The sequence below is a fragment of the Gymnoscopelus microlampas genome, assembly GCF_963454915.1.
Source record: "Gymnoscopelus microlampas genome assembly, chromosome: 15".
NCBI lineage: Eukaryota > Metazoa > Chordata > Actinopteri > Myctophiformes > Myctophidae > Gymnoscopelus > Gymnoscopelus microlampas.
This window is the reverse complement of record NC_139952.1, coordinates 1,616,542-1,638,525: the sequence shown is the minus strand read 5'-3', so window position 1 is coordinate 1,638,525 and position 21,984 is coordinate 1,616,542. Positions and strand designations below refer to the sequence as shown.

Below are 21,984 nucleotides of genomic sequence, written 5' to 3'. Positions count from 1 at the left end.
GTGAGCTGTAGATAGCTTTAATCATACATATGAGCTTGTTCATGCAAATACATTTAAAAAACACATATCTTGCCAAAGGTGTCAGAAGTTAAGTCATTTTCACACAATTTTAAACATGTAAATTGGTGGTCACATCATCTTGACATCAAAATATTTCAACAAATTGAATGCCCATACCTGTATTTTTCACATTTTTATTTTAGTCATGGTAAATACAATATTTCCATAACCGACTTGCACTTTGAATGACAACGATAATTGAATTATCCAACACACATGCAGGACCCATGGCTGTGAAAACTTAATTAAAATGCTGTTTTTAAAATGTTACAAACTTTCCCCTTGTGTGTTTTCTCCTCATGTGTTTTTTTAAATGAGCGCTTTGACTAAAGCAGTAGCCACAAACTATGCAGATAAAGGGTCTTTCCCCTGTATGCGTCGTCATGTGAGTTTTTAGTTGACGCATTTCACTAAAGCCTTTACCACACACGTTACACTTAAAGGGCCTTTCCCCTGTATGGATCCTTGTGTGTATTTGTAGTTGTTGCTTTGTCGCACAGCCTTTGCCACATAATGTACAAATAAAGGGTCTTTCCCCTGTATGAGTCTGCATGTGACTTTTTAAATTGATCTTTTGACTACAACTTTTGCCGCAAACTTTACAAGTAAAGGGGGTTTCCCCTGTATGAGTAATCCAGTGTGTTTTTAAAGCATTTACAGCACTAAAGCCTTTACCACAAGTTATGCAAAGGAAGGGCTTTTCCCCTGTGTGACTTCTCATGTGTGCCTTTAATTGACCAGTGTGAGCACAGCCTTTGCCACAAATGGTACACGTAACTGGCCTTTCCCCTGTATGCACCCTTGTGTGTATTCGTAGTAGGTGCTTTGTCGCACAGCCTTTGCCACATAATGTACAACGAAAGGGCATTTCCCCTGTATGAGTCTGCATGTGTATTCTTAGATCAATCTTATGACGAAAGCCTTTGCCACAAACTTTACAAGTAAATGTTTTTTCTCCTGTATGTATCATTGTGTGCCTATTCAGGTCATTCTTATCCCTAAACCCTTTCCCACACTCTGTACAAATACAGTTTTTCTTCCCTGTCCGTCTCCCCATGGAGTGAGTTTGTTTCGATGATTTTGAAATATGATCCGGGTCAGGAAATCCAAGGAACTCCTCCTCATCTGACTTCTCCTCAAAGATTGCAGTCAGCCGCCGGCGCTGCTGCTCTTCCACTTTCTGAGTGGAAGAGCTAAATAAATGGTGCCGAGAATATAAAAACCCATCATTTGGTCTCTTAAGTAGCTCATCTTGTTCCTCTTTAATCTGTGGGGGCTCTGGTTCCACTTGGACCCGAAGGAAGTCTAGGCAAAAGATAAAATGAGAAAACACCATTAAATATTAGATTTTTCTTTTCATACAGTGTTTAGATGTTTTACAAGATACACTGCTGTTGCAAGAACTTCAGCTGTAAATACATTCTCCATGTCCTTGTTATTGACAGCAACCATTCAAATTCTCCGACACACTTTAATTGTGGTGGACATTTTACAGTCTCAATTTTGTATTGTAATGATAATCATCAACTCCCTGTATTCCTGTCTCTCCAATAAGTCCATTCAACGTTACAACTGGTTCAGAATGCTGCAGCCCAGGTCCTGACCAGCTCAAAAAAGTATGATCACATCTTACCAATTCTGGAATCCCTACATTGGCTCCCAATCACTTTCACAATTGATTTTAAATGTGTATTAATAACCTTTAAGGCCATTTCTGGCCTGGCCCCATCCTATACCCCCGACCTACTCAAGCCATATGTACCAAAGTGGAAAAGAACAAAAGGTGATCAGGCCTTCGCTTTCAGAGCTCCGACTCTCTGGAATGCCCTCCCCCTACAGATCAGGCTTGCAGAGTATGTGACCCGGTATAAATCCTCTGATTCTCTGCAAAGCACTTTGTAATTGTGTTTCAAAAGGTGCTATATAAATAAAGCTTTATTATTATTATTATTATTATTATGATCTTATCTTACTACTATAATTGACAAAAGCTCCGAAGTTCGTCCGGGATTTGCAAGCACAGGATCACTCCGCATGCCTCCAAGACCTGCCACAGACTGTTGATCAAAGCCCTGGCTATTATTTAGGCATCTTACCCACCTCGATCAGTGATCAGACTCCTATCAGACCCTCAGCCTGATCTGGCAGGTTGCCATAGCAACCAGATACAGGAAGTTTGACCTCTTTATCACAATTACGGCAAACTGAAAGAGTGACGGTGTACTAATGAACATATTTCAAGGACAGCAGTGACAACACTCGACTGCGTCATGATGGCCATGGTTACCCACAGTACAGGCGGCCCAATGGCGATGGCGGTCCCACCACTGATAAGAAAGGCTTTCTATTTGACAGCAGGTGGGTCGTGAGGTTGGGACTAGAGGTTATTATTCTAGTTATTATTATTATTATTGGTGTTACCCCAATCGTTTGTGAGCAGATCAGGAGGTCTAAGATTCGATATTTGGACCCATAATACTACTTGTCAGATAACTGATTCTGATCAGCATCAAACCAGTGTTGGTTTTAATAAGTGCAACGCCAAAAACACACCCATGAATAAGTCAGTACCCTCGCAAGATGGCAATGCAAGTATTGAACACACCAAGAAAAAGCAGTAGATCAAGGCAAGGAAAAGCAGGACACCAGCTGACATAATCTTGTTTGGAGCTCCTGTGTGTGACTCTTTTGATGGTAGAGTGATGATCCTTCCACTTGTGGATAATGACCCCAACAGTGCTTACTGGAATACTCCAATGTTTTAAATACTATGTAACCAGTTAAATTTGGATGCAAAACAACAATCAGGTTGTTGTATGCATGCGTGTGCTTGCGCACACACACGCGTGCATGTGTGCGTGTGTGTGTATCAGCGATTGCTGGTTTGATTCTGATATAAACACATTGTTCAAATTCTAAACACAGTTGATGCGTAGGAGCGGCATTTCATTTGAAGTGTTTGTATACTGTACTGTTTGTAAGCCTATCATGAGGAATGTGCTCTACTCCAGTGGTTCTCAACCTTTTCAGGACGGGACACCACAAATAATCAAATTTTAACTGGGGATCCCCCACCCTGATAAGCACGTGTAATGTAGGAGTTGAGGCATTCAATTTAGTTTGACTAGGTTCCACAGATAAATAGTGAAAATAGCCAATCTACAAGCCGATCTACAACCCACAAGCTCGGCTATTTTCAACAACAAAAAAACATTCTCATATTATTTGACAATGTTTGACCACTTTTTATAGTATAGTTTGTTGACTACTTTTGATGCAGTAACCCCCTTGGGATCCCAACCCACGGGTTTAGAACCACTGCTTTAATCTATTGTTATTGTCTACAGCTCTACAATAAATAGAAACAAAAATGTTTTTTTGTTGTTGAATATTTCTTTGGGGGGATTGTGGCTGTAATAGTAAGTAACTAATTAGTGAGCTGTAGATAGTTTTAATCATACATATGAGCTTGTTCAGGCAAATACATTAGAAAAAAAAACACATCTTGCCAAAGGTGTCAGAAGTTAAGTCATTTTCACACAATTTTAAATTGGTGGTCACATCATCTTGACATCAAAATATTTCAACAAATGAATGCCCATACCTGTATTTTTCACAATTTTATTTTAGTCATGGTAAGTACAATATTTCCATAACCGACTTGCACTTTGAATGACAACGATAATTGAATGATCCAACACAAATGCAGGACCTATGTGTAACCCCTAGTTACGGAACTAGTAATAGGTAAAACAGGTAAGTAGTAGTCAATAGTGTTTATGTCAATATCTGGGCTAATATCAGAAAACTCTAGTGTTTTTAAGAGCCAGTGTTGCATATCAATAATGACACAGACAATGATGAATTGGATTGTGGTGGCCACTTATTATTACAAATCACAATATAGAAATTTACAACAGCTGCAGCATATGAAAAATAATAAACAAAAAGAAAAGCCGGCAAAAATATAGAAAACCCTCTTTCCCAAATTATAAGGTTTGTGTTCTCGTTGGGGCCCTTTATCTGAATCCTGACAGTGTTCTGATTTGTCCTACCACACAATCCGTGAGGGAGGGGAATCACCATCAGTGTCCAGACTCGTAGGTTGGTTAGCTCGCCACCCAGTATGAACTGGGAATCTAGATCTGGGGATCGTTGACGTTGGGTATGGAGACGGTGGAGTCTCACATGCACCTGGGCTCTTCAGTGAATGGAAGGGAAGCATTGTCCTCTTCTCCACGTGAAGCACTCCAGGAGTAGATGATGGTTGGAATCTGAATCACCCAATAATAAAAAACCTGACCGCTGATCAATGAATGAATGGGCACACACTGCAAAATCACCTGGCTGGTCAGTGATTTGCACACCTTGGTCTCACACTGCTCAAGTGGATTGCAAAAGATTGTCTCTGTGTCTTTGTAAACAACAGCACATGAAGAACCACCATGTTTTTCTGAACAGGAAAAGGAAGTTCTCTGCTTATATAGTAACAGGAAGTACAACTAGTGGGCTGGTCATAAACGGCTCACAGGCTCACTGATTGGCCACTTGGGGAGGCAATCAACAGGTAGAGCCAGGTAGTTTTAACCTTTTGCAGAAACCTGTAAGGCACCTTGTTGTTTGTTTGGCAACGTTTTTTCCTTTCATTTATTTAGCTTGTTTTGCATTTTAAACAGACTTGTAGAGCAACATTTTAGGTATATTCATATAACTTAAGTGTATGTATTTCAAATGCACTTTTAATCGTTTTTAGCACTTTATAAGTCAACTAAAATTAACTTCTTTAATCCCATGAATTATTTTAAATTCAGGCAGGGTCATTTCAAGCCTGGGTTACATATGGCTGTGAAAACTTAATTAAAATGCTGTTTTTAAAATGTTACAAACTTTCCCCTTGTGTGTTTTCTCCTCATGTGTTTTTTTAAATGAGCGCTTTGACTAAAGCAGTAGCCACAAACTATGCAGATAAAGGGTCTTTCCCCTGTATGTGTCCTCATGTGAGTTTTTAGTTGAGCTATTTCACGCCAGCCTTTACCACACACGTTACACTTAAGGGGCGTTTCCCCTTTATGCATCATTGTGTGTATTCGTAGTGAATTTTTTGACGCTAATGCTTTGCCACATAACGTACACACAAAGGGCCTTTCCCCTGTATGAGTCTGCATGTGTTTTCGTAAATTAATCTTTTGACTACAGCCTTTGCCACAAACTTTACAAGTATATGGTTTTTCCCCTGTATGAGTCATCCAGTGTGTTTTTAAAGCATTTACAGCACTAAAGCCTTTACCACAAGTTATGCAGATAAAGGGCTTTTCCCCTGTGTGACTCCTCATGTGCGCCTTTAATTGACTAGTGTGAGCACAGCCTTTGCCACAAATGGTACACGCAACTGGCCTTTCCCCTGTATGCACCCTTGTGTGTATTCGTAGTAGTTGCTTTGTCGCACAGCCTTTGCCGCACAATGTACAACTAAAGGGCATTTCCCCTGGATGAGTCTGCATGTGTATTTTTAGACCAATCTTCTGACTACAGCCTTTTCCACAAACTTTACAAGTAAATGGTTTTTCCCCTGTATGTATCATCCTGTGCCTAGTCATACTCCACTTATCCTTAAACCTTTTCCCACACTCTGTACAAATAACGTTTTTCTTCCTTGTCTGTCTCCCCATGGAGTGAGTTTGTTTTGATGATTTTGAAGCATGATCCAGGTCAGGAAATCCAAGGAACTCCTCCTCATCTGACTTTTCCTCAAAGATTGCCGTCAGTCGCTGCCGCTCTTCCACTATCTGAATGGAAGAGCTAAATACATGGTGCAAATTGTATAAAAACCCATCATTTGGTCTCTTAAGTAGCTCATCTTGTTCCTCTTTAATCTGTGGAGGCTCTGGTTCCACTTTGACCCGAAGGAAGTCTAGGCAAAAGATAAAATGAGAGAACACCATTAAATATTTGAATTATATATAGTTTTCATAGTCTTTAGATGCTTTACACTATACACTGCTGTTGCAAGAACTTCAGCTATAAATACATTCTCCATGTCCTTGTTATTGGCAAACTTGCAAATTTACAGACAGATTTTAATTGTGGTGGAAATTCAATTTTCTCAATTTTGTATTGTAATGATAATGATCAACTCCCTGTATTCCTCTCTCTCCAATAAGTCCATTCAACGTTACAACTGGTTCAGAATGCTGCAGCCCAGGTCCTGATCGCTGGCATTCCTATTGTGTATTAATGACCTTTAAAACCATTTCTGGTCTGGCCCCATCCTATACTTCCGTGCCATATGTACCAAAGTTCAAGTTGAGGTCCTCAGACAAAGCTTTACTCAAAATCCCATTCTCCCAGAAAAAATAAAATAAAATGCTGATCAGGCCTTCGCTTTCAGAGCTCCGACTCTCTGGAATGCCCTCCCCCTAGAGATCAGGCTTGCATAGTCTGTTCCCCGGTTCAAAACCCTCCTGAATACATATTTATTAATAACTTTTGACTTGTCCTCTTCATGAAATTGAAATGGATGGGCAGAAGTTTAACTTTTGTTGCAAAAGTCATGACATGTATCCATGTAGTGACAAAGAAGGAGTTCCAAGTCACTCCTTTGCCATTTCATACCTGCTGGTTATTACATCATACTTGCACAGATGATCTACAGGTAGTGTCCCTACATCTAAAAGCAACCAGAATGCCAATATTTGGTTGCATTTTGAATAGCAGCCTTTAGAATAATGCCTTATTATAGGCAGATATACCAAAAGGTGTACATTTTAGAGGAATATTCACTTGTAATTCTGGTCCTACTCTTCTGTCAGGGGTAGAAAAAAACCTGACCTTGTTTTTTCATAACTTTGACTTGTCCTTGTCAGAAGTTTCACTTTGACTGCAAAATCATGAAATTCTTCAATAAAATCATTCAACCAATTCATTCAAGACCCCACCTTCCAGGAAAAAGGGAGTTCCAAGTTAATCCTGCACCATTTTCAACCTACTGGTTGGATTTGCCATATTTGCACATTTATCATAATTATTTGCACTTGTCTAGAGGTAGGACCCTAAATATCCAAAGCAACCAGACAAATATGTCAAAATCGACAACTAATGTATATGGTAAACAATAAATATGGTAACCAATAAAAGGAAGCCATCTATAAAATAGGCGGCCATTTTGAAATTTAGGTGGCTAATGGGATTTTTCCAAAAAATGAGGCACACTCATTTCAATTTCGGGGCTTGTTTCCAGATTTGAACGATTGTTTTTCTTAGCTGCTGTACTGTCAAGTTTGCGTATAGTTCGGGTGCACATATCCCTGGATTTGGGCTTGTATGGTTGAATGAAGCTACTTAGCCTCTCCAGAGGTATCTGGCTTCTCTGTGGTCAAAAAAGTATGCTTTGATAGCCAGATCATTAATATTGGACAGAAGCAAATGTTATTCTTTTTACTCCACTACAGTTATTTGAAAACTTTAGTTCCTATATACATATCAGTCATTTGAAAATTGACTTTTGGTGCTTTGAGTAAATTTTGATGCCAATAATTGTGAACTTTTACTCAAGTACATTTTTAATTTCTGACTCTAACTTCTAACACAGCATTTCTACATTGCATTATTGATACTTTTACTTAACAATTTACAGTAAAAAATGTGAGTACTTTTTCCACCACTTATTATTATTATTACTCTCCGCAGGAGAGTATTGTTTTCACTTTCTAAATATGACACACCGATTGGTCAAGCCTCACGTAAAGCAAAGCAAAGCAAAGCAAAGCAAAGCAAAGCAAAGTTTGTTGTTTACCCAGGGTGTCGGACTAAGTACGAAGCTTGTTTCCAGCCGGACCCTGCATGGAAGCCTTGCTCAAGGGCTATTCAGCGGTGATTCATGATTGATGTGATGAATTGGGGAATCGAACTAGGGACCTTCCGGTATCAAGGCCGCCCCTCTAACCACTAGGCCACCGCTGCCACGTGACACGTGACAATACGGTGAAATACTGTATAAATACATGGCATCACTTTGACAGTGTCTTTGCCACTGTCAAAGTGAGGTAAGACAGGAACCATCACGAAATGGCTGCATGGCTGATACATAATTGGCAGATAGGACAGATAGGACACTTATATAGACAGGAGGGATATGACACTTACACAGACGGATAGGACACTTACAGTACACAGACAGGACGGATAGGACACTTATACAGACAGGACGGATAGGACACTTATACAGACCGGACGGATAGGACACTTATTAGGACACTTATACAGACAGGACGGATAGAACACTTACACAGACAGGACGGATAGGACACTTACATAGACAGGAGGGATATGACACTTACACAGACAGTACGGATAGGACACTTACAGTATACAGACAGGACGGATAGGACACTTACAGTATACAGACAGGACGGATAGGACACTTATACAGACAGGAGGGATAGGACACTTACACAGACAGGAGGGATAGGACACTTACATAGACAGGACGGATAGGACACTTATACAGACAAGACGGATAGGACACTTATACAGACGGGATGGATAGGACAGTTAGAACATAAGAATTAGAACATTCCCAACATTCCCAACACAAGTCTGGTAAGAGTGAGGTAAGACAGGAACAATCACGAAATGGTTGAGAAATGGCGGATACTGTAACAATTGGATAGGACACTTACACAGACAGGACGGATAGGACACTTACACAGACAGGACGGATAGGACACTTACATAGACAGGACGGATAGGACACTTATACAGACAGGAGGGATAGGACACTTATACAGACAGGACGGATAGGACACTTATACAGATAGAACATTCCCAACATTCCCAACAGCGGAGAGTTGTGCTCCGAGGAGCACTTTTTCTAGTTATCATTACAATTACTATATTATTATACCGGTGGGATTTCAGAAAAAGGGCTTCTATAAGGAGGTTAGAGGCATGTGGGGGTAAAAGTTGGGAACAAGGCCATTTTACATAATTCAAGGGTGCTGAATCAGAAAAACACTGTTCCCAAGCAAAATGATTAGTGCTTAACCTCCTAATTTGCATATCAAAATGGCTGCCGATTTTGAAGTATTTCTTAAATAACTCTATAACAAAGCAATCAAATCTGACAAATAAAGTGTATATATTTATATTCTGAGGGTCAGACAATGTGTGGAAGGTATTTATAATGTAATATATGTAAATAAATGTAAATAATGTAAATAAATATGCAAATTAGAGGCCACTATTACAGAAAACGGTTTTGTACTTAAAGTGATCCATCCGCATCCCCCTTATTTTATTTTATTTTATTTCTACTTATCTGTATTTTTACCATCCTTAAGACATCTAAAATACATATTTAGATCATGGAAAAATCCTGGTACATTTGGCCCCTGATGACCAAAAAATAAATTGCCCCCATGTATAACTCACCCCCAGAATGAGTTAGAGCCACAGAACTGGTACTGATAACTGAACACAAACTACTTTCAACACAACTATATAGAGTGGGATGGGGATGGCTATAGGTACACTTAGACGGCCAACAGGGACTAGCTGAAATGTATTAAGCCCCGCCCCTCTGTGTTCCTATTGGCTGGGCTTTAAACAGCCATAACTCCAATTCCCAGCATCAAAAACCTATGAAACTTCCTAGATGCGCTTAGACGGCCAACAGGGAAAGGCTGAAATTGTTTAAGCTATGTAGCCTAACTTTTCAGTTGATTGCCATACAGGCTTGTGTCCCCCCCCACCCCCGATGGGCCCTGCCTAGTACAGCCTAGTCCAGCCTATTACTGCCTAGTCCTAGGACTAGGCTAGACCTGGGTGTACTAGGCTTTACTGTACTAGACTCTGCTGGGCTCTAATAGTCTGTTTTCAGCTCTAGCAGGCTTTGCTAGGCTGTACTTGGCTTTATTAGGCTATAGAAGGCAGTACTTTACTTTGGCCTACAAATGTTCATGCAAAACTATTGGTGGTGCACACACAAACTATTGCCCGTGTACACAGTGGTTAATCCCAATGGTCTGAGTATCTACAGGGCTGACAAGGGACTAGCACAGCCTAGTACAACCTAATAGAGCCTAGTACAACCTAGTCTTAACTAGTCCAGTCTGTTCCATGCTAGTATAGCCTATATCGCCGTCCCCTAGTCTGTTCCATCAGAAGGCTGGACTAGGCTAGACCTGGGTGTACTAGGCTTTGATGTTGTAGTCTCTACTGGTCTCTAATAGACTGTTTTAAATTCCAGTAGGCTGTGCTGGTCTGTACAATGCTATATTAGGCTGTACAAGGCAGATCTGTACTATGGTCTACAAAGGTTCATGCAAAACTATTGCTTGTGCACACACAAGCTATTGCCCATGTTCACAGTGGTTAGTCCCAATGGTCTGAGTATCTACAGGGCTGACAAGAGCCTAGCACAGCCTAATAGAGCCTAGTATAGTCTAGTACAGCCTAGTACAGCCTAATCTATCCTAGTCCAGCCTTATCAGTCCTAGCATAGCCTTGTACCCCCTCCCCTATTCTGTTCTCCCAAAAGGCTGGACTAGTCATGGGTGTACTAGGTTGTACTATACTAGACTCTACTGGTCTATAATAGGCTGTTTTAAGCTCTAGTAGGCTGTGCTAGGCTGTACTAGGCTCTATTAAGCTGTGCAAGGCAGATCTGTACTATGGTCTACAAAGGTTCATGCAAAACTATTGCTTGTGCACACACAAGCTATTGCCCGTGTACACAGTGGTTAGTCCCTATGGGTTGAGGATCTACAGGGCTGACAAGAGCATAGTACAGCCTAATATAGCCTATTAGAGTCTAGTACAGCCTAGTACAGCCTCATCTATCCTAGTCCAGCCTTATCAGTCCTAGCATAGCCTGGTACCCCCTCCCCTATTATGTTCTCCCACCAGGCTGGACTAGGCTAGACCTGGGTGTACTAGGTTTTACTGTACTAGTCTCTGCTGGGCTCTAATGGTCTGCTTTCAGCTCTAGCAGCCTTTGCTAGGCTTTACTGGGCTCTATTAGGCTATAGAAGGCAGTACTTTACTTTGGCCTACAAATGTTCATGCAAAACTATTTCTCGTGCACACACAAGCTATTGCCCGTGTACACAGTGGTTAGTCCCTATGGGTTGAGGATCTACAGGGCGGACAAGAGCCTAGTACAGCCTAATAGAGCCTATTAGAGTCTAGTACAGCCTATTACAACCTAGTCTAGCCTAGTCCGGCCTGTTCCATGCTAGTATAGCCTATACCACCCTCCCCTAGTCTGTTCTCCCAAAAGGCTGGACTAGTCTTGGATGTACTAGGCTGTACAGTACTAGACTCTACTGGTCTCTAATAGAATTTTTAGCGGCTCTAGCCGCTCTATACCTGACTTTGTCCGTGTGCGTCAACGTTCTGATTGGTCAGGTGCGTCAACAAAGTGATTGGTCAAGCTTCACGCGACACATGGCTATAAACACATATCGATGACAAAATGTATCAAAGGCGCCGCTACCTTCACACAGGGTGTGATTTTTTAATCTCTAGTAGGCTTTGCTAGGCTGTACTAGGCTATATTAGACTGTACAAGGCAGATCTGTACTATGGTCTACAAAGGTTCATGCAAAACTATTGCTCGTGCACACACAAGCTATGGCCTGTGTACACAGTGGTTAGTCCCTATGGTCTGAGTATCTACAGGGCTGACAAGGGACTAGTAAAGCCTAATAGAGAGTATTAGAGTCTAGTACAACCTAGTACAACCTACTCTAGCCTAGTCCAACCTGTTCCATGCTAGTATAGCCTATAGAAATGATTTCATGTGCATGCCATAAGCAATGCACAACACGTCGTTGCAAATGCCGGAAATCTGGGTTACGATGCACAGCCATGTGTGCATGTCAGCAACGGAGTGATGATCAACCTCCTTGTATGAATGTGGTCTAGTGTCTAGACTTTCGTTCAACAATGGCCAATACAGTATCTTTAGAGTACTAAACCGTTATCTGTTATGGGGGCCGCTATTTTGCATATTTCGGAGTAGGCTGATTATTATATTATATTATATTATCATATTATATTACTTACAAATTCTTTACTCACATTGTAGAAACTGTAGACACTTCATTTGTCAATTTTGCTTGCCTGGCCAAAGAATTATTGAAGATAAAGGTGCGAATTTGCTAATTTGGCAGCCATTCAGATATGCAGATTAGAAGGTCAAAAACTAAACATTTAGCATGGGGAAAAAGTATGTATTTTAGATGTCCTAAGGATGGCAAAAATACAGATAATTAGGAACAAAATAAGGGGGATGCACCTTTTGCACCGTTTGAGTACTACGGTACATCATTTTATGTAATGGTGGCCTCTAATTTGCATATTTATTTACATTTATTTACATGTATTAAATTACAAATATCTTCCACACATTGTATGACCCTCAGAACATAAATATATACACTTTATTTGTCAGATTTGCTTGCTTTGTTATAGAGTTGTTTAAGAAATACTTCAAAATCGGCAGCCATTTTGATATGCAAATTAGGAGGTTAAGCACTAAGAATTTTGCTTGGGAACAGTGTTTTTCTGATTCAGCACCCTTGAATTATGTAAAATGGCCTTGTTCCCGACTTTTACCCCCAAATGCCTCTAACAATCACATATTTCAGAAATCCCACCGGTCTATATTATCATCCAGTAGTGGACAGTAAGAAAGTACATTTACCTGAATAGTGTACTTAAAAGTAGGCTAAGAGATATTTTCTGGTGAAAACAAAACGTTTTTGGTTAAACGTTAAAGCACTATATTCTGATAGTATTCGTTGCTGTAAATAGTGCAGGAACCAAAAGCCCAAAAGTTGACTATACCCCTCCCCGAAGTAGAACAAAACGGGACATTGTTTTTTCATATCTTTAGGATGTCCCCTTCATGAAATGGATTGTCCCAAGTTTTACTTTTACTGCAAAAGTCATGAAATTGATCCATGAAGTGACTCACCACATAGGCAAAAAAACCTTCTACCCTGAAAGTGGGAGTTCCAAGTAAATCCTCTGTCATTTTCTACCTGCTGGTTGTTTTTAGATCATACTTGCACAGATGGTCTACAGGTAGTGTCCCTACATCCCAAAACAATCAGAATGCCAATATGTGGTTCTTTTGTGAATCAGCAGCCTTTTAAATAAGGCCTTAAATAGGCGGAAATAGCAACAAGTTGACTTTTCTGAGCAATATTTACTTGTAACTGTGGTCCAGCTCTTTATCAGGGGTAGAACTAGATGTGACATTGGTTTTTTCCACGTCTTTAAGATGTCCACTTCCTGAAATGGATGGTCAGAAGTTTTACTTTTACTGCAAAAGTCATGAAATTCATCCACAAAGTGACTCACCACTGCCAAAACACGCCTACCCTGAAAAAGGGAGTTCGAAGTCAATCCTTTCTCATTTTCTACCTGATGTTTTTTGTTTTATATCATACTTAAACAGATGGTCTACAGGTAGTGTCCCTACATCCTAAAGCAATCAGAATGCCAATATTTGGTTCTATTGTGAATCAGCAGCCTTTTATACAAGGCCTTATTATAGGCGGAAATAGCAAAAAGTGGACTTTTCTTAGAATTATTCACATGGAATACTGGTCCTACCCTTCTATCAGGGGTAGAAAAAAATGTCACCTTGTTTTTCCATAACTTTGACTTTTCCTCTTCATGAAATGGATTGTCCCAAATTGTACTTTTACTGCAAAAGTCATGAAATTCATCCATGAAGTGACTCACCACTGCAAAAACACACCTACCCTGAAATAGGGAGTTCCACATCCTGGTTGTTTTCACATTGTACTTATACACAGATGGTCTACAGGTAGTGCCCAGCAGCCCTTTATATAATATAAGGCCTTATTCAAGGCAGAAATAGGAATATCCACTTGTGATTTTGGTCAGAGGTAGAACAAAACCTTTTCATAACTTTGACTTGTCATCTAACTATCAACCATCAAACTATTTACATTGACTGCAAAGGTCATGACATTCTTCAATAAAGTTTCTGCACCAAGAAAGTGCAGAACTGCCCCCACTTTGCATGAAAAAGGGATCATATTTGCCCAGATTGTCTACAGGTAAGACCCCTACACCCCAAAGCCACCAGACAAATATATTAAAATTGGCTTGTATTGTGAATTGGGTTTTATAGGCTCTTAGGCCTGGTTAAAGGCATTAAAAAACATCTGAATTACTTTTAATCCTGATTAATACTGTAAAATGCCTACAAATACAACACAATGACTGCTTCAGGGAATACAATTTGATACCATGTTTTTACCCTGCCACTTCATATTCATATGGAATCTATGATTCTCAGGTAGGCCTAATATCTCTACACCTCAAAGCCTCAGGAATGACAAAATATATGTCTATAAGCCCATACAACCTAAATGCAGTATGGCTTAAGTACATGCTGTAGAATACACTTTTTGTGTGCCATTCTTAATGAATAATCATCAATCAGCAGCTTATGGAAAACGGTTTGGCACCCGTCAGTCAGTTCCCCCCACACTGCTCAAAAAAGTAAATACATATATGAAATTGAGAATAAGCTGCTGATTGATGATTATTCATTAAGAATGGCACACAGTAGTGTATTCTACTTAGCCCATACTGCATTTTAAGTCTGGCTACCATAGAAGGCTTATAGAACTATATTTTGTCATTCCATTTTGAGGCATCAGGATATTTGGCCTACCTGAGAAACATCCTTAGATTCCACATGAATATGAAGTGGGTAACAACATGGTATCAGAATACATGTCCTGTTATTAAGCAGTCATTTTGTTTGCAGGAATTTTACAGTAATACATCAGGATTAGAAGTAACTCTGAAAAAAATAACTTCATAATATAATATTTAACAAGGCATACAGTAGGAGCCTAAAATCCTGCTGATTCACAATACAGCATATTTTAACATATCGTTTTGTTTTTGGGTGTTGGGGTCCTACCTGTGGACAATCTGTGCAAATATGATGTAAATCCAAACATTAGTAGGGACTTTTCTGCATTATTTTTTTCTTTTTGCAAATGTTCATGAATACATTTCATGAATTTTGACATCTAAGGAAAACTTCTGACCATCCATTTCATGAAGAGGACAAGTCAAAGCTATGGAAAAACAAGGTGAAGTTTTTTCTACCCCTGATAGAAGGGTAGGACCAGTATTCCATGTGAATATTTCTAAGAAAAGTCCACTTTTTGCTATTTCCGCCTATAATAAGGCCTTGTATAAAAGGCTGCTGATTCACAATAGAACCAAATATTGGCATTCTGATTGCTTTAGGATGTAGGGACACTACCTGTAGACCATCTGTTTAAGTATGATATAAAACAAAAAACATCAGGTAGAAAATGAGAAAGGATTGACTTCGAACTTCCTTTTTCAGGGTAGGCGTGTTTTGGCAGTGGTGAGTCACTTTGTGGATGAATTTCATGACTTTTGCAGTAAAAGTAAAACTTCTGACCATCCATTTCAGGAAGTGGACATCTTAAAGACATGAAAAAACAATGTCACATCTAGTTCTACCCCTGATAAAGAGCTGGACCAAAGTTACAAGTACATATTGCTCAGAAAAGTGAACTTGTTGCTATTTCCGCCTATTTAAGGCCTTATATAAAAGGCTGCTGATTCACAATAGAACCACATATTGGCATTCTGATTGTTTTGGGATGTAGGGACACTACATGTAGACCATCTGTGCAAGTATGATCTAAAAACAACCAGCAGGTAGAAAATGAAATAGGATTTTTTTGAGGGTTTGTTCCTGCACTAAAAGGTTCTCTCCACCTCTTTAATATATATATATATATATATATATATATATATATATATATATATATATATATATATATATATATATATGTTCTTCTTGTTTACTGTGCGCGCGAATGTGTGTGTGTGTGTGTGTGTGTGTGTGTGTGTGTGTGTGTGTGTGTGTGTGTGTTGCTCTCCTGTGTGCTGCTCTCTATACCATCAGCCCTGCTCAATGTTTTTTTCTCATGTCTGCTCATGATCCCCTCAACTTTATTTTTGTAAATCAAATACTATGAAAGGTTTACAAATTATACATGTGAACATTAGGAGCTTATTCCCTAAAATCGTTCTCCTAAGGGCCTGGGTTGCTTATAATAAACCTCATGTAATTACAATCTCTGAGACATGGCTGACCAACCTTATCTCTGATAATTCTGTTCAGCTTGATGGTTATGTGTTGTATAGAGCTGATAGAGGCACAAGAGGAGGAGGTGTGGCTACATATGTTTCCTCTAATTTATCATCTGAGGTTGTCGTCCCAAATGAGAGGCCTATGCATTTTGAATGCCTATTTATCAAATTAATTCTTCATGAAAATAAACACCTGATTATAGGAAATATTTATAGAACTCCAGATGCTCCCTCTGAATCTACACAATGCATTTTATCTACTATTAATTCTATAGATCATCCAAATTAATTAATTGTTTTGGACGATTTTAACCGAAATTGGCTTGATAGATCATCCTCCAAGGACCGTAATCTATCAGCAATGCTAACCTCTCTCAGCTCATTAGTGAGCCCACTAGAGTTGACCCTGTTCATTTTTCTAAATCTCTGTTAGACTGGATTCTTGTCACCCATCCTGACAGAATTGCAAAATCCGGAGTATTGTCTGATTGTCTAAGTGACCATTCAATTATCTATTGTGTGTGGAAGATTAAACTACCTCGTTTGCCACCAAGGTACATAAAAGTAAGACAGTACAAAAATTTGAATAATTAATTTTTTACTCGTGATTTAATTCATATTTGGAACCGGTTTGAATTAATACCATCTGTAAGAAGATGCATGGAACTTCCTCTACACAGAATTGAATATGGTAATAGACAAACATGCCCCGTGGATATCCATCAAGGTCAAAGGCAGACACTTACCCTGGATCAATGGTGAACTCATACAGCTGTTTAAACAGAGAGATAAGGCATGGTCAAAGTATCGCTCATCAAATGACCCTACTGATTGGAACATTTATAAACTTTTAAGGAACACTTGCACAACCAAAACAAGAAATGCCAAATCCAATTTTTATAAAGACTACCTAAATAATGATTTCAATAACCCCAAACAATTTTGGAACAGAATTAACAGTATTCTCAACAAAACAAACAAAAGCCCCAACCTCATTAGGGTCAATGGTGGCTTAACTGCTGATCCCTCCAAAATTGCCAATGCGTTTAGTCAGCACTTCTCCTCTGTTTGCAGCTCACAAACATCAGTCCCACCCTACTCTCATGCTCCCTTGAATAATCTAAGAGGTGATAGCTCCTTCTCCTTCGCCAAAATTACTCCAGCAGCTGTTGAACAAACTATCTGTGAGTTAAGCTCAGGTGCTGCCGGGCCAGATGGTCTTGAAATTAAGCATTAAGCAAAATTGCACCTCACATAATGTCATATCCACTGTCTGACTTATTCAATTTATCCCTCTCCACATGTGAATTTCCTTCAATCTGGAAAAGTGCCAGTGTCACCCCTCTGCATAAAAGTGGGGATCCTCAGGATATCAATAATTACAGACCTATTTCAATTATCAACAGTATAGTCAAGGTATTTGAAAAGTTAATCAATAATTCTAACATTCTATCTCCATTTCAATCTGGCTTCAGACCCAACTTCTCTACAACCACAACACTCTAAATGTACTAATGATGTATTTTCTGCTTTTGGGGACAGTATGCTCACTGGTGCAATATTTATGTTTCTCACCAAGGCATTCGATTTGGTCGATCATTACCTTCTGCTTGACAAACTGTACTCCATTGGTCTCTCAAAACAATCCATACATTGGTTCAACTCATATCTCCACCTTAGACGTCAGTGTGTCTCGTATCAGGGTAACCATTCTGAATTCACAATCATGGAAAAAGGCGTACCTCAGGGCTCGTCCCTGGGGCCTCTGCTATTCTCCATTTTTATCAATAACTTGCCCACAATTTGCTCCGATAGCCTCATCCAATTATATGCCGACATCTATTCCTCTAAGCCTGATCTCTCTCAAATTCAGGGTACTCTACAGGCTGACTTTGACTCAGTTCAAAGATGGTTCCACCTTAATAGGCTGGTGCTGAATAAGAAGAAGTCCTTCAGTATGCTCTTCTCCATGAGACCAACTTCTTTACTTTTACCTATTTCATTTACAGATGGCACACCACTTGAAAAAGTGGATGAATTCAAATATTTAGGTGTCTGGCTTGATGCTCAACTTTCATTCAAGTCCCATATTACTTCTGTTGTGCAGAAAATAAATTGCAGCCTGAGAGTATTATATCGTTCCATCAACTGCTTCACCCTACAGGTCAGAAAAAGAATGATCTCACAGTTAATATTACCTATATTAGACGATGCTGACATTGTTTACCAAAATACCTCTGAAACAAACCTCCATCCTATCTATGTAATTTACAACAGTCTTTGCAGATTTATCTTCAGGTGTCCTTATATAACCCACCACTGTGTTATGTACGAGTCACTTAACTGGCTAACACCTACATCTAGGAGACACTCTCATTGGCTGCTATTTGTTTTTAAATGCATACACTTTAACTATCCTCACTATCTAAAACAATATTTACATCCCTACAGCTCACCATACAACCTAAGGCATACAGACTATCTTTACTTCACTATCCCCACCAGCATCAGTAAAGAAGTTGGTCGACATGCTTTTAAATATAAAGCCCCATCGGATTGGACCGATCTCCCCAGTTCCCTTAGAACTATTAACTCCTTTAATATTTGTAAAGCTTCCATCTTTACTCATCTTCAAATAACCTGCTCTTGTTTCTAAAGGCTTCTGATTGACTTCTGATTAACTTTTGACTGTTCTCTGTCTCTTATCTGTCCTGTGATTTATGAGGAATATACTGCAATTTAATTTCCAAAGTGCATGTGCATGTTTGTTTTATGTTCACTTGCATGTGCACATCATTGCTTGTTATCTGTTATGTGCATGTATGTAAAGGTCTGTAGTTGCTACTCGTGTTTTTGATTAGCTAGCTTTACATGGGTACATCATTAATGCATGTAATATGTTATTTCGTGGGTGTTCAGGTGGGGTGGGAGCGGACAGTTTCAGGAGAGCTTTAGGGCGGATTCACACTGCGGCCTCGAACCAGCCTTGAGGCTGGTTGGAAGGAATACCTGGGAAGGAATTGGTAAAGCTAGCATCTATTATAAGTGTACTTTGTGAGAAGTTTTAGATTTTTGGAATGGTATTAGGTAAGGGTATAGCTTTTTAAAAAACATTGCAAACAAGTTAGGCTCGCCCCCTATTGAAAACATTATAAAACTCACAAAGTGCACACGCTTTACCAATTCCTTCCCAGGTATTCCTTCCTACCAGCCTCAAGGCTGGTTCCAAGGCCGCAGTGTGAATCCGCCCTAAAGTTCTGTTTTGTTTTGTTTTGTCAAGTCTGTTTTGTCCTGTTTATGTATAGTATGCATGGTTGTACTTATTGAATTGTTTTGTCTATTGTACTGTTTGTATTTTTGTCATAAGGACCCTCTCGCTGCTTTAAATGCCACATTTTATTTGGCTGTTAGTGGTTGTTGTGATATCTATGATATATTTGATCGTTTATTTACATTCCTTTGCCTTGTAATGGCGCTGTTTCTCTAGCAATACTCTCTGCTGGTTCACACATACAAACAATGCAAATACTCAAGTCAAGCACAGACACAAAAAAAGGTACTTATAGTGGGGGAAATAAGTATTTGACACGTCAACCTTTTCCCAGTAAATATATTTCCAATCATGCTATTCACCAGCCAGGCAATCCACACAAGTAAAGTAATCACAAAACTCCATAAAAAGTTTATGTGGAATAAAGTAGAATGGCACAGGAAGAAAAAAAAAGTATTGAACACACCAAGAAAAAGCTGTAGATCAAGGCAAGGAATACAGGACACCAGCTGAATCAGTTATTGCAAATTCTAAACACAATTGATGCATAGGGGGCGGCCATAGCTGAATGGTTAGTGAACCCGCCTAGGGAGCCAGAGGCCCTGGTTGCCCCCGGTTCGATTCCTGGCCAAGTCAGCATATGTGTCGATGAAATGAAATTTGTCCCTGAGCAAGACTCTTAACCCCTAATTGCTCACAGGTTCTCATTGGAAACAAGACCGCAAGGACTTTCATGAACGACCTGTTAAAAGGAATTATCCTTATTAGGAGAGGCATTTCATTTGAAGTGTTTAGTATACTGTACTGGCTGTATCAATAGGACTGTACTCTACTCCCGTGGTTCTCAACCTTTTCAGGCTGTGACTCACTCAATAATCACACAGTAAATGGGGACCCCCCACCTTGATAAGCACTTGCAATGTAGGAGTTGAGGCATTCAATGTTGTTACAGATATATAGTTTTTTTTTTTAAATCTACATGCTCAAGCTCGCGTTGTGAGCATAGACTGTATAAATGAGATGGACAAACCCACTCCGCTGCTTTCTACAGACCGAAAATGAAGCCGATTGTTCCAAGACTGTAGGTCCGCCATCTTTCAATACGCGTCAGAATGAGACCAGACCATTATTGGTTGGGTAGCTTGTCAATCAAATCATCCCGCCCCTCCTAGAGAATAGCCTACTTTATCGTCAATTTTATAATAAATAGGACCATAATTTAGCAAAACTCATATCCTGATGATTGAAAGGAGACTTTAAACTAGCGACTGGAAGCATATAGAATTTATGAAAATTTTTATTACAGTAAGAAAATCTAGTCTAAAGTTTGTCAAAAAACCCATTCACTTGCGTTAAAATAAATTATTTTTGACACCGCAGGTCGGCGCAGGGTAAAACAGCGCCACTCTGGCCATTTTGTCGGCCTCATCGTAAATAGTCTGGGAGGGTTAGCGTCGGAGCTTGGACAGCAGGGGCGCGGCCACTGCGTTGTGATTCAAATCAACAGCCAATGAAGAAAAGGGGGCGGGATCCACATGCAGTGGGTGATGCATCTAAATAGGATCGACGGGAAGCAATTTCCCCTTGAGAAATTTCGGCCGCCATTGTTGTGTACTGCTGTTTGCCTCTCGTCGGACTTTTTAGACGAGTTGCACAGCTCTCAGACCGGTAAGAGGCGTGTCCGCTCAGATTCAGAGCGTGACGTACATCCCGCCCACAAATACCAGGGCTGTGGCCCAGAAGTTCCTCGCCAGAGCTGGCGAAAACTTCTGGGAACTCAGATTACATCGTAAATATCTAAGACTTGCCCCTTGGTTGTGAGCTTGTAGATAAGCTATTTTTCAAAAGTGTTGCCTCTTTCTTATATTATTTGACAATTTGCCAATGTTTGACCACTTTTCATAGTATAGTTTGTTGATTAGTTTTGATGCCGTAACCCCCTTGGGGTCCAAACCCAGAGGTTGAGAACCATTGCTTTGATCTATTATTTCAATTAAGTGGTATCTGCAAGATGCATAGGTTGTTTGATTTTGGTTTTAAGTAAGTCCTACAACTAAATATACATGTGCATTTAACATTAATTCTAAGGAATAGTGCCTTTATTGGTAAGGAGCTAATTAGAGTTCTCTAGATAGATGTAATAAGAAATCTGCTTGTTCATGCAAAAAAAAGACAACAAATACAAAAGCTTGCCAAAAGTGTCAGAAGTTAAGGTATAACTCATTTTTGCACAGTTTAAATATGCAATTTGAGGGTCACATTATCTTGACATCAAAATAATTCAACAAATGAATGCTCATTCTTGTATCTTTCAATGTTTTATTTTAGTCATGGAGTAAGTGTAATATTTCCATAACCAAAAGGAGGTAAATCACTTGTACTTTAAATGATAACCATAATTGAATGATTCATCACAAATGCAGGATCATTTTAAAATCACCCTTATACTGCAGTCTTTGCCA

General features: G+C 39.5%; 1 protein-coding gene across 1 annotated transcript in view; it reads right to left on the bottom strand.

Annotated features, from left to right (window-relative positions):
- LOC311061250 (uncharacterized protein) overlaps positions 1 to 21,984 on the bottom strand; it is a gene marked incomplete at its 3' end in the record, with an annotated part of 60,931 nt that overhangs the window by 2,594 nt on the left and 36,353 nt on the right. Inside the window, exon 13 of the mRNA XM_084079805.1 lies at positions 16,259 to 16,307. Within this exon, the coding sequence (XP_083935931.1) occupies positions 16,259 to 16,307 (49 nt within the window). The remainder of the gene's footprint in view (positions 1 to 16,258; positions 16,308 to 21,984) is intronic.